Here is a 12,516-nt window from a genome sequence, read left to right on the forward strand (position 1 = left end):
AATGATTTTTCCATTACGTTGGCTGTCTGCTGAATACAAATGCTGCTGACTTAATTAATTTCCATTTCTTCATGCAGACCACCACCTGAAATCTGCTGGTGACCAGCTGTACTGTCTGCATGCTCTCAGTCTGTCCTGGTTCCAAACATTCAGACGTGAAACACTGCTCGGTCCACCGTGTGTTGGCACAGCCTGATTTGTGTCAGCGTTCAGCTTCGTTTGGTTTTTGGCTGTTTAAAATTCGTCCATTTTTCATCACTTTCAGCAGTGTAACCTAATGATTTGTTGTTGCTCAGTCTCAGAGATCAAAAGGCTGCATTCATAAGCATGGATTTAATGAGAAAGCAAATGAATCCCCAACACCAAATGTGCTTTTCAGGATTGAGGCTTATTTTAGTTTAATAGCACAAAAGCTCCCTTCACAATGACAATAATTAAAGCACCATTTCTAAAGTCTGTTGATCCATCTGTCTGTCTGTTGTTTATCTATATTTCTTATCTCACATTTATTCCAATCTTTGACTCTCTTGTTTATCTCTCTGAGCTTTTTCACATCGCCACATCTCGCCTCTCCAAATAAATATAGTTTGTTATAGTAAACAAACCTTTGAATCATTTTAAATCTTTAATAAAATGTTAAAAATAAACTATCAGCTCATTGAAGCAGACTCAAGGACACGACTAAGGGTTTATTTATGTTTACGCCCAATAATCATTACTCTATGGAGGGTTATTTTTATAGCTGGGGTTGGAAACATTGGAGAAATTATAGACCGTCGAAAACACAGACATATTTTCTGTAATGTCACCCACTGCCTTCTGGACGAACATTTTGAAGCCCAATGATTGTGTCGCCAAATTAAAAATGCTGACCCCAACTTACTTTCATTCAAAGAGGTGGAGCTTTAGCCGCCTGGCCAGCAGCTACAATAGCCTGCCTGTCAGTCAAGTTGCCACGCCCCTAATTATGCAAATCCATTTAGAACTGTTATGACCAAATTCCACCAGGTCCCTGTCCGGTCGGTCTCTGATCTGTCACGGCAACTGCTCTTATAGGTTCCTATTCTATTCAATGTGTTAACTTCCACTGGATCCACTCCGTTACATTCCGTCTGCGTCTCTGATCCGGCAGGTTGGAGCCCTCCGGATTAGATAAACAAGACTTCTATTTTTGCCAGAGTGCTGGAGCACGACGCATCAATCTCAACAGAGCAGATGGAGCGGGACAGGAAGTCAGGCACCAAAACAAAATGAAAACATCCGGTTAGTTTTCAGAATAAAACACTCTGTGTTATCACCAGATCGTATTTCACTTAACTACAACAACAAACCGTCATGATGAGCGGAGCCAGGCCTGGAGTCAACAGGTCAGAGGTTTTCAGAGGACCAGAAAGACAACATGGATGAGGAGAGGAGGAGGAGGAGAATCCTTGATTCAGTGGTTACAGAGGGAAAACCTCTGTCTCATGACTGCAGCTGTCTGGCGGTCCTGCTCTGTGCTGCGTTCTGAAAATGCAACCGGTGGGTGTTGACGGATGAGAGAGCATGGAGCCGGTCCGCAGCAAATCAGAGGCGGACCAGACATGGATCTGGTGGAAGTCCCTGGGTTAGCCTTCATATTATCCCTCTCATCCACTTACAGTGTGAAGAAATGAAATAAAGAAGTAGTTTTTAAAAAAAAATGTCTTTCCCTGATATAAATGGGCATTTTAACGTAGTGCCTAATTCTCTCTGGCTTTTTGTGCCAGCCTCCAGTGGACACTTGAGGAACTGAAGCTTTTGACACTTTCACATTGGCTTAATTTTCTCACATGGGAGGTTGCCTCTTTGAGGAAAGTGGCAGAGGAAGCTAGATTATAATATTTCAATTAAAAAATCCTCTCCCAAAGTGTTTGGAAGAGTTTTTAAATTTGTTGTCAGAGCATTAGTTTTGGTGGATGTGTTCAGGATGTGAAGATAAAATCAGTCCAGTCCAGGCAGATGGCTCTTCAACGTGAGTCTGCTTCTGCTCAAAGCTTCTGCGTTGAAAAGTTTCCTCCTTGCAGCTGCTGCACAGTGTTTAGTCAAGGTGGATTCATGCTCTGTAAATAAAATAAGACTTTATAATAGACGTGCCCTCAGATAATGTTTGTCATGATTTCGCATTTGATTGATTCATTGATATAAATCTGATAAACTCCCATGATGTAAAAGAACACTTTACCTTTCTGTAAATGCTCTGCTCTCCACAGCAGCTGAGACATTCTCCATCTTTTGATGAATGCCATATGCTGCTGGATTGTGAGTTGTACTTATGTCTTATTTTTGTATTTTGAAAGAAAAATGTATCTGAGGTTATAAATCAACCTTCAGGCTCCAGATACCTAGGCGTCTTGGAAACAGTTTTTCTGTACAGTTTTAAACCCTCCTGTGAACGACTTGTCTCTATGTATTAACAGGTAGCAGCTAATTATTCATCATTAAATTCACAACTCCTGCACACTGTCTAACAACTTGCAAAGACATATATAATTATTAGACACATTTTGGTCCCAGGGAAACAGGAAGGGACGCCTTAAAAAGGGTGCATCTGCAACCCATTGACATCATCGTATCAGGTCTGAGTAAAACTAAAAGGCATATATTTATTCAGACAATTTTATTTACCCAGAAGGCCAATTCAGTTTACAGCCTGCCAAGACACATAAATACAAACAAGCAAACAACTAGGCAAATAAATGCCAAAGAGGAGAAATTATTCCAGTTAAAAAACACATTGATCAACACGTTAGACTTTATTTTACTGGGCTGTTTCTTCCAATAACTTCAAAACAGAGTCTTAGAAGAGTTCAAGAAGCTTTAATCTATATCTGAAAATGATTGGTGAAGGTGATACAGTGATATTTGATAGTCAGTTAATTTGTCTTTTTTCTGCACACCACATCACAGCATGTGCTCAGTGGATAATCATGTGATTTAACACAGTGATATGACAATCTGTGCCAAACACTGCCAAGAGGAGTGCTCTTCTTTGTTTTTCCAAATTCCATTTTCATTTATTTTCTTTTTTCTTCTTGTTTTTTTAAATTAGCAGTTAAAGTTTAAACTCCAAAAAGAAGAAGTCGTGTTGTTTCAAGTGTGTGAAAAGCTTCTTAAATTGAGGGAAATATAGTTACTAAAACATCCATCCACTTTAGAGTTCTGTTGTTGTTCGACTTTTAAAGCAGTAGCTGATTCCCAGACAAATGTAAATGAACATGCACCACTCAAACCTCATCCTGAGTGGAAGTGTAAGCTTGCCTTTAGAGGATTTTGACACATTAGCATGTTTAGCTGACCTGAAATGCACCGATAAGGAATCATACTCACAAATTAATTTAAATTAATTACTCGAAGTGCAGAGAATTAAACACCTGCTTTCATTTAAGTCAAAATAGCCCTGAATTAAAATTTCTCCCCGTAGATGCACATTATCAGGAATTTATGGACCTGTTTAAAGAGCATATGATGTCCTTATATCACACTGAAATGACTAAAGCACTTTAAATGGAGATTAAGTTGTATTGTTCTGTCTGGGGTTAAAAGTGATGGTGCTAGATCTCTCTGTAAGTCAGAGGAAGGACATCTGATTGATCTGCTGTTTGTTTTGGGGCCCGCAGTGACACAAGGACAGAGGTGATGTGCTCTGATCTTGTCAATATTGTCACTGGACACGTTGAATGACTTGTTGATGTAATGCAGGTGACAGACAGGTGCAGCCCAGGATGCTTGGACATAAATGCATTACACCAGAGATCCTTATTTAAGTGAAAGTGACGCATGTCTACATTGGATTTTCATTTCTCCTGGATCATTTGAGAAATTGTAGATGACATTATTGACTCTGAAGGTGAGACATGTTTATTTTCAGAGCAACAAAACAACAAGCTCAGGGTGTTTTTTTTTTTTTTTCTGCAGGTGGACTGAAGACAGGGGTGGCGTCACACATACAGGCATGGAAAGACTAAAAAGGTCCCATCACTGACTTTTTGTGGAATTCAAAGAGAAAGATTTCAGCCCACCTGTGCAATGAGATAAGTATGAGTCACTGTATTAAACCTAAAGCCAGAGTGGACAGGAAGCTCTGTGAGAAGAAAAAAAAAAAGAGAACTCCCCCTCAGAGAGCTTTTTTTAAAGCTCTACACATCCAGATTACAGTCATTACAAACCGAACAATCCTCAGAAATATATTTGGAGATAATTATTTTATGGATTTCCTCCTTGATCCAAGAAAAGGACATAACTGTACATCCACTGCATACTCCCAGTGTAATTACCACAGCCAATTACTGAATGTATATATAAGTTGGAGGCTATTTTAAAGAGAATCAAATAAATATAAGCTTTCTGCAAATTACGCATGGGGCCGTTAATTATAACTTCGAACCACATGTGCGTGCGTAAAGTGGATGGCTTTTGCGCGCACTCACGCAGCAACATCACTGCGGGGAACAGCTGCTGTCAGACGCGTTATTCGGAGTGGGAGTGAAGGCTATGGACGATTTATCGACTGCTTCGCCTCTTAGACTGGAACAGTCTCCTCAGAAACATCTAACACTGTCTCTACTTTGTCTCGCTTTGTATGAAGTCAACCTGAAAATGAGACGCAATCGGTGATCTTTGTGGTTGTTTGCACAAAGGAGAGATTATCTAACTTGATACGGATTCTTTTTTTCCTCACACTCGGATAATGGCAAATATTTGGATGCATTAAGATTTTTTTTTTCTACAGCGTCTGACGCGTCTGCGGCGGGGAGACCAGGAGCGGAGGGACTCGGAAACTTGTGTGGTGCAGGAGACGGTCTCTCTTTTTTTTTTGGGATCTGCGCTGCCACATCTGTTATAATAAAGAGTGAGAAGAAGAGAGCCATGGTGAACTCCCTCATACTGGTGTTAAGCTGGGCAGTGATGTCTGAGGTGGCGAGAGCTCAGAATGACACGGAGCCCATTGTCCTGGAGGGGAAATGCCTCGTGGTGTGTGACTCGAACCCGGCCACGGACTGGAAGGCTTCGTCCTCTCCGCTCGGCATCTCTGTGCGCGCTGCCAACTCGAAGGTGGCTTTCTCTGCAGTCCGGAGCAACAACCACGAGCCCTCGGAGATGAGCAACAAAACGAGAATAATCTACTTCGACCAGGTGAAGACGATTTTAATGAACAATAAGTGTTAGAATTTGCTCCAAATTGCACTTTGGCACCATGCTTCCCTGTGATTTTCTCATCCCCCTGAATCCAGACACTAAATCTTTCTAAATCAAATGTTCCCCCTTTGTTTTTTTTAATCTTCTTACAAATTTGAATTCTTAAGCTCACTTTGGATCTGTGCTGCAGAATATCAAAGTGTCACTGAGTGAAGCTGCACCCCCAGAGTTTAGTTTGAGGCTAGTTGCAGTTGGCATGTAGCTTCTGTAAAAGTGCACATATCACACGCAGGCAGGCTGGAAAAGTGACTGGATTATGTTTTGGGATCGGGCGCCCTGCAGAGCCCTGCACACGCATTCATCACATTGCCTCAAGCTACCCCACAACGCTTGCGCACACGCACGCTTGCGCACAACCTCACCTTGCCTCAGTGCACCCAAAAAAAAAACCACAAACACACAAACAAGCAGAATGTGATTAGTCATACAGCAGTGGGCAGTGTAAGGTGTGTGTGATTCAAAAAAACCAAGCCTCTGATCTGCTGCCCCTTCATTTAAATTACATAAGCTGATCTTTTTTGCTGTCATAACACTCTGCAAAGTGTGCTGATTGGTGTGGATCATGTGCACGCTGTTGCTATGAAAGCAACGTTTGTCAAAGGTCCCTGTTTGAGCCTGCAGAGGTGTCTCTTAACAGGTGGGACTCAACTCTGCAGGTGCTGAGAGGAGCTCCTGCCTCCTCTATTAATCATTCCTCCACTGAAGTTAAATTTTCACAGCACTGTGGATAAATACTGTATGTCTAATATGAATATAGGGTGCTCTAAACCTTTTAGCGACACTCATGAGACAGCATTAAGTGCTACCCAGGCTGACACGTTCAGAGTGGATCATTTTAAGCAGGAAAAAAAGATGGGAAACTTATAAATTCATCATCACTTCAATAAATGTAAGGTTATCCTACATGTGTCGCTGAAAGATGCAGAACAAGAAAGGGTCAAAGTGTCTTTAGTTTCTTGTTGAGCATTCGAAGTTAAATGTTGGGTTAGGTCCACAGAGAAGCAGGTTGAATGAAATAAATTTTGAAGTGTGTCACACTCACTCTGTGTCTGAGCAGGGGCGAGTCCGCTAGCCACAACAGTGATTCCTGTGTGTATTGCTGATTTAATATTTACATATTTAATCCATAAGCTCCTTCTTTCAAATGGAAAGTCTTTGTGTGAGTGCTGCTGATATAAAACCGTTTTCATAACGTGTCTTTCTTTCTTTCTTCTGCAGGTTCTGGTGAATATAGGAAACTACTTCACGTTTGAGTCAGTATTTTTGTCCCCGAGGAAAGGAGTCTACAGTTTTAACTTCCATGTCATTAAAGTGTATCAGAGCCAGACCATACAGGTACTACTTCATATGGATGTGTAATTGATTCTGTTGTAAACCTGTTTTAGTGCTGCACGGGGGACCACATGTCTTCTTCAGGGACTGTATGTAAATCACTGCTGCAGAGAGGGGGTGTAACTTACAGTACACCTCACTTAAAATAACTAAAGAGTACTACCAGCTCAGTTTTAATAACTTAGAGAGGCAAGGGATTAATTATTCAGAATCACAGTCAGAATCAGAAATACTTGATTCATCCCGGAGGGGAATACGATGTGCACAGAAACAGGAATAAAATAGAACAAATAAGAAGAAGGGAACAACTGGTACAAAAAGCGCAGTCTTTGAGAAATAAACTATATATATAAAAGGGCAGTTTCCAAAGTGGAGATTCTGCAAAGAGTATTCAAACATCGGCTCAATGAGTGACCATATTTTAGTAGAAGAAGATATGAAAAGATTAAACCCTTGAAAATGAATGATATGTAATAGAGAAGTTAACAGCTTTAAGAGTGAAAGAGTTCAGGGCCAGACTGAGCAGCAACCTCTGTTGTTGAAAAATAAAGCCAATGTGGAAGTAGTTCCTCGAGTGTCCACTTGAGGCTGGCTCCGGAAGTACCAGAAACCACATAAACACCCATTCAAAAAATTTGATCTTTGCAGCAGAAATAAACATGAAAAGACGAGTGTAGTCTGGATAGCTCATTCTCTATCGGCACACACTGTAGGGGGGTGAATTTGTTTATAACGTGGTATTTCAAAGATATTGAGATTACAAGTCTTCCAATGAGAGGCACAGCTGACTTGATTGACAGGCGGGAACACTGTAGCTGTTAGTGAGGAGGCTCAAAGCCCGCCTCTTTACTTCACTGTAGCTCAACAGAAGTTAGGTTGAGTTCTGCATTACTTTTTTCTTTTTCTTTTTTTGTAGTAACTGCTAACTTTAATATTGATAGCAATGCATTTTGTTTATCACCGTTCAGTGAGCTACTGTAATGAATAATCTCAGATAGCAGGTTAATCTGTTTTTTTTTTTTTGTTAGCAGTTTCTTTAAATGCTTTATTTTCAGTTTTTTGTTATATAACAAGACGAGTTCTGCATTTCCAATATGGCACATGCTTCAAATCAGCGCTCAGGGACAGATGGGTGACGTCACGGATACTGCGTCCATTTATTATACAGTGTATGGTTTTTTCAATAGCCAAAGAAATCCCTTTAAGTTCCATGTTTAAATGTAATTATTACACCAGAAATACACGTTTAAAGCATGGTTCAAAAACCAACCTTGGGGTGCCGTTGGGCTCGTGGTTCAAGCGCCCAGCCCACATAGTCCTTGTCACAGTGGTCGTGGGTTCGACTCCCGGCCTCGACTATCTGCTGCATGTCTTCCCCCACTCTCTGCTCCCTCTTCATATGTCAATAAAGGGTGAAAAATGCCCAATAATATAATTAAAAAAAACAACAACATCATGATCTGTCCATGGGGGCCCATTACTCTAATTGTACACACTATATGGGGGGATAACATTAGTTGTCCTTTAAGATATAATGAAGATAAGAGTTGGGAATTAATTTGATGGGAGAAAATGATTCTGAAGTTTGTTGATGTTTTTTTATCTTACTGCTTGGATTCAAAATAATCAATGAGAATTAATATTTCATCTTAGATTCACTGAACATTCAACCCTTTGCTTTTTTTTTTATCTGATTGACAGCAAGTTCCTCTGTAGATGTAGTGGATTGGATTGGACCCTGTTTAATTGGCCCAAGAATTTAAGACGATGCACACAATACTAAAACATATTTTCTAAGCTATTCTTTCCATTACTGTTCCTAATTGTGATTTCTGTGTTCCAGGTGAACTTGATGTTGAATGGGAAACCCGTCATCTCTGCCTTCGCGGGTGATAAAGACGTAACGCGTGAGGCAGCAACCAATGGAGTTTTGCTCTATCTAGAAAAAGAGGACAAAGTTTACCTGAAGCTGGAGAAGGGGAACCTCGTTGGTGGATGGCAATACTCAACATTTTCTGGCTTTCTTGTGTTCCCACTGTAAAAAAAAAAAGAAGATTGTAAGCTTACTGACTTCTTCATAATGTGTTGTCACTGTATAATCCAAACATTGCTGCTGCGTCTTGGTGGATCTTGGTGAGTGCTCGAGATATTATAGATGAAAAATGGATCTGAACCGAGAGAGGAGATAAGACTTTGGAAATCATCACATTTCTGGAAGTGCTGAGCCCCCGTCCAGATGAAAGAGACTTGAAATGTTCCCAATCGCTACTGTACGTTCCCGTCACTCAGAGAGCCTCCGAGGGGAACGCCAACACATCCCAGAAGTACTTTTCAAACCTCGACTGGCTGGAGAAGTTATCATTTTTTCATGACGGCTGTTGCATTCAAGTACATCTGCCTTTTGGGGGTAAACTATAAATGCTTGTGTTATTTGTGTGACTTGTTATCAATGAAGTATTTTCAATGCTACATAAAAGGGAGATGTTTTCTCTGGAGCTCACTTTTTGAGGCCAAGAGTCGGCCAAATAGAAGGGATAAGAGTGATGTAGGGCACTGATAAGAAATACAACATTATGGGAGCTGTTTTACGGAGCTAATTACTTTAGATTTGATTATAATGGGGATTAAATTAGCAAGAGCACATCATAAGTGAGTTTAATGCTCAGGTTTAGGGCACCACATGACTCCTTGCACCCTCAAGCTGCACCTGCAAAACGTTCCTGAAAGAGTATTAGATCAACGACTCAGAGTCCAAACGACTTCAGTGATTTTAAAGACATGCAGGATGATGATGGGACATAAGTAAACGTAATGTGAAGCAACTATTCAGTTATAAAACAAGCACAAAGTTGCACAACGGCCACAAAGTCCTTAAGCAAGACAGAACAACTGCAAATACATACAAGTGACCAAAAATGGACAGCAAAAAGGTTCAAACCAATCACAGAGGGATGCACGATAACTAGAAAGAAACAACAAAGGCAGAACAAAACAATCTCAAACTATGAGGGAGTATTTCAAACTTTATAAAGGAAGAAAAAAAGGTTTTCAGAATGAAGCCATACATTTACAGGAATGAAGTCAGACATCTATGAGTGTAAAGCATAGACTGTAAAAAATATGGACGTAGTATCCGTGACGTCACCCATCTGTTTCTGAAGAGCTGTTTTGAGACCAATCGGCTGCGGCAGCCATATTGCTTCTGTTGAGCCAGTGTGACGTAAAGAGGCGGGCTTTGAGCCTCCTAGCCAACAGCTGCAGTGTTCCCACAGGCAGCTGTGCCTCTCATTGGAAGACTAGTAATCTCAATATCTTCGAAATTGCCGAATTAGAAAAAAATTCACCCCCCTCACAGTGAGAGGACATCGAGGAATTAGCTATTCAGACTACACTCATCTTTTGTACCAGGCTGTAAACATGTTTATTAATGCTGCAAAGATCGTCTTTTTCCCATTCATGTGTATGTGACTTCCGGTACTTCCGGAGCCAGCCTCAAGCGGATCCTCGATGAACTGCAGCTTTTAACACTTCCGCATTGACTCATATTTTTAGACCGGAGGTTGCCGCATGGTGTAAAGTCTTGGCTTTCATTAAATCACAACTTCTCTTTTTATGAGATGACAACTTTGTCATAAATTTACAGTGTTAATTTCAAAGTTTCATCTTATACATTTCTGAGAATGAAGTACGAGAGTAAATTCACAACTTTAATCTTTTAAATTTACGACTCTCTCATAAATTAACGGCTTAAATTGTAATATTTTATGACTTGATTTGTCAATTTACAAGTTGTTCCTAGTAAATCTACAAACGTTTTGCAGATGTACAACTTTAATCCTGTTCATTTACAATTTTACAACTTTTATTGTAGATTTAGTTTTTCTTTTCGGTTTTATTCTCTTTAAATGACAGTTTTGTTATTTCATGTAAATTGTGACTTTATTCTGAAATCTCAATTTATGTCACCCTTAAAGCTGCTGTTGGTACTCACAGAGTAAACATCTGTTCAGAGAGAGGAACTTTGAATGTCAACACTATCCCTCCCAACCAGATTTCCTCTTAGCCCCCCAACACAGATCAGCGTGTGCAGTCATGATAGTGCTGGACTCAAAACCAATCAGAGGACGTAGTAGGGGCCGCCCCTTAACCAATCAGGACAGAGGATTGGAGATTAGCTATGATTGGTCCATCTTAATGGGAACGAGGGGAATAATAACATTGCTTGATACAAAGGCATTGGAAAACAGAGATTTCGCCATAATCTCAAATTACTTCACTTACCGATGGAGTACCGATGGGCATTATGACCTTTTCTACAAACCCAGCAGAAAAAAAGTAACATTTTTTACACCATTCCTACCAACAGCAGCTTTAATTTGGCCTTGATCCACAGCTATATCAAACCTGCACAAAACCACAACAAAAGGAGTCTTGGCGGTCTCGTGGAAAAGTAAGCGAAACAAAAGTCGTGTTATATTTTATTTGACGCAACCCAGACTAAAGGCTGATTTATACTTCTGCGTCTCCCCTACGCAGCAGGGGCTGACGCGGACATGAGCACCACATACTTGTGCGTCGGTGTGTCCGTGTCGCGCAGCAAATCTCCGCCGAAACGCCTGAGGGCAGTGCGGTCTCTCTGATAGCCGGCCGCCTGCTTCCGGCCCCGCTACGATCTCTGTTTACTTTTCCACAGAGATTCAGAGCTTGTTATGTTAATCTACAGCTGATACATGTTGCTGTTTATCATACAGACAGGATTACATGAAGAATAGAGAGGAGGAGATGAAATACACGGCCGATGTCCGGGATCCCGGAAATGCTATAAATGCGGGAAAGACAAAGCCGCCGAGCGGACCAATCACAGAGCTTGCGGTCCGCGTCGGCTCTACGGGGAGTTACATTTTGGAGGAGGTGCACATCAGCTACGTGCGTAGGCCTCGGTGTAGGTACGGGAGCTACGCGGACCCCCGGCGTAGGGTACGCCGTCGATTCAACGCAGAAGTATAAATCAGCCTTAAGATGTCAGTTTGATCATATATCTGGTCATTTCAGTTTTGCTGCTGAAACTGATTTTTCTCTTTCCATTCATCATATGGAGGTCACTTCACCTGTCTAACCTGCCTCTGACAAATTTGATCAATAATTCACAAATTTGTTTTGCCAAATCCATTTTGAGGGAAACATAATTCTTGCCTGGACTATGTTCATGAGTTACAAATATAGTATTTTATTTTTCAACTTGTTTGGTACAAAATTGGAATAAAACTCTAATCCTGAACTCTGAGTTAGGTTTAGGGCACAGAAACGACTTAACTTCCTTGACAAGAATAAGTATTTGATGTTAAGATAATATAAGATAAGATATCACTTTATTGATCCCCTGGGGAGGAAATTCAGTTGTTGCAGCAACCAAGTGGTCACGACTTCTCATGTGTGAGTGGTGTGTTTCAGACACCTTCAGGTCTATGCAGCTGTTTACTCTTCATGTCTTGTTGTTGTTTTGGTGTTACAACCTGCAACAAGGAATATGATGATTTAGTTCACTCCCACATCCTCAACAGCAACAGAGACCTGTTTCCAGCAGCAATGTTGGGATTAAGTCAGAGTGTGCTTCCATCCCAGCTACCACACCAGGGAGAGTCAGTGCCAGTGACTTGCTGGTGGAGCAGCTCAAGAGGCGGATGTTCTTCAGGAGTGAGTCCAGGCCAAAACTTGCAGAGGAATAACACTGGAGTCAAATTCGAGGGTTGTGCACAAACATGCCTGAAACTGAGTTTGTAAATAGACCGCTGTTTGGCAACCATAATGAGTGTTTCCAGTGTGTTTCTGCTGCCCTGAAGTGACCAACACAATCAGTTTAAAGCTTCCTGAAATATTATAGTTTGGTTAATTAAAAAAAAAGAATAATAATGTGCCTCAATTCTCTATTGCCTTCACACTGTTTAACATGAATCTAAACCCGACCTT

The 12,516-nt window shown here is 40.9% G+C and overlaps 1 protein-coding gene across 1 annotated transcript; it reads left to right on the forward strand.

Moving 5' to 3' along the window:
• Positions 1 to 4,719: 4,719 nt before the first annotated feature.
• Positions 4,720 to 9,134, forward strand: cbln4 (cerebellin 4 precursor). Its single transcript, XM_034695025.1, has 3 exons — positions 4,720 to 5,154; positions 6,436 to 6,552; positions 8,393 to 9,134. Exons 1-3 carry the CDS (start codon positions 4,888 to 4,890, stop codon positions 8,588 to 8,590), a joined length of 582 nt encoding a protein of 193 aa, XP_034550916.1. The 5' UTR covers positions 4,720 to 4,887; the 3' UTR covers positions 8,591 to 9,134.
• The last annotated feature ends 3,382 nt before the right edge of the window (positions 9,135 to 12,516 follow it).

The sequence above is a fragment of the Notolabrus celidotus genome, chromosome 11 (assembly GCF_009762535.1).
Source record: "Notolabrus celidotus isolate fNotCel1 chromosome 11, fNotCel1.pri, whole genome shotgun sequence".
In the NCBI taxonomy this organism is placed as follows: Eukaryota; Metazoa; Chordata; class Actinopteri; order Labriformes; family Labridae; genus Notolabrus; species Notolabrus celidotus.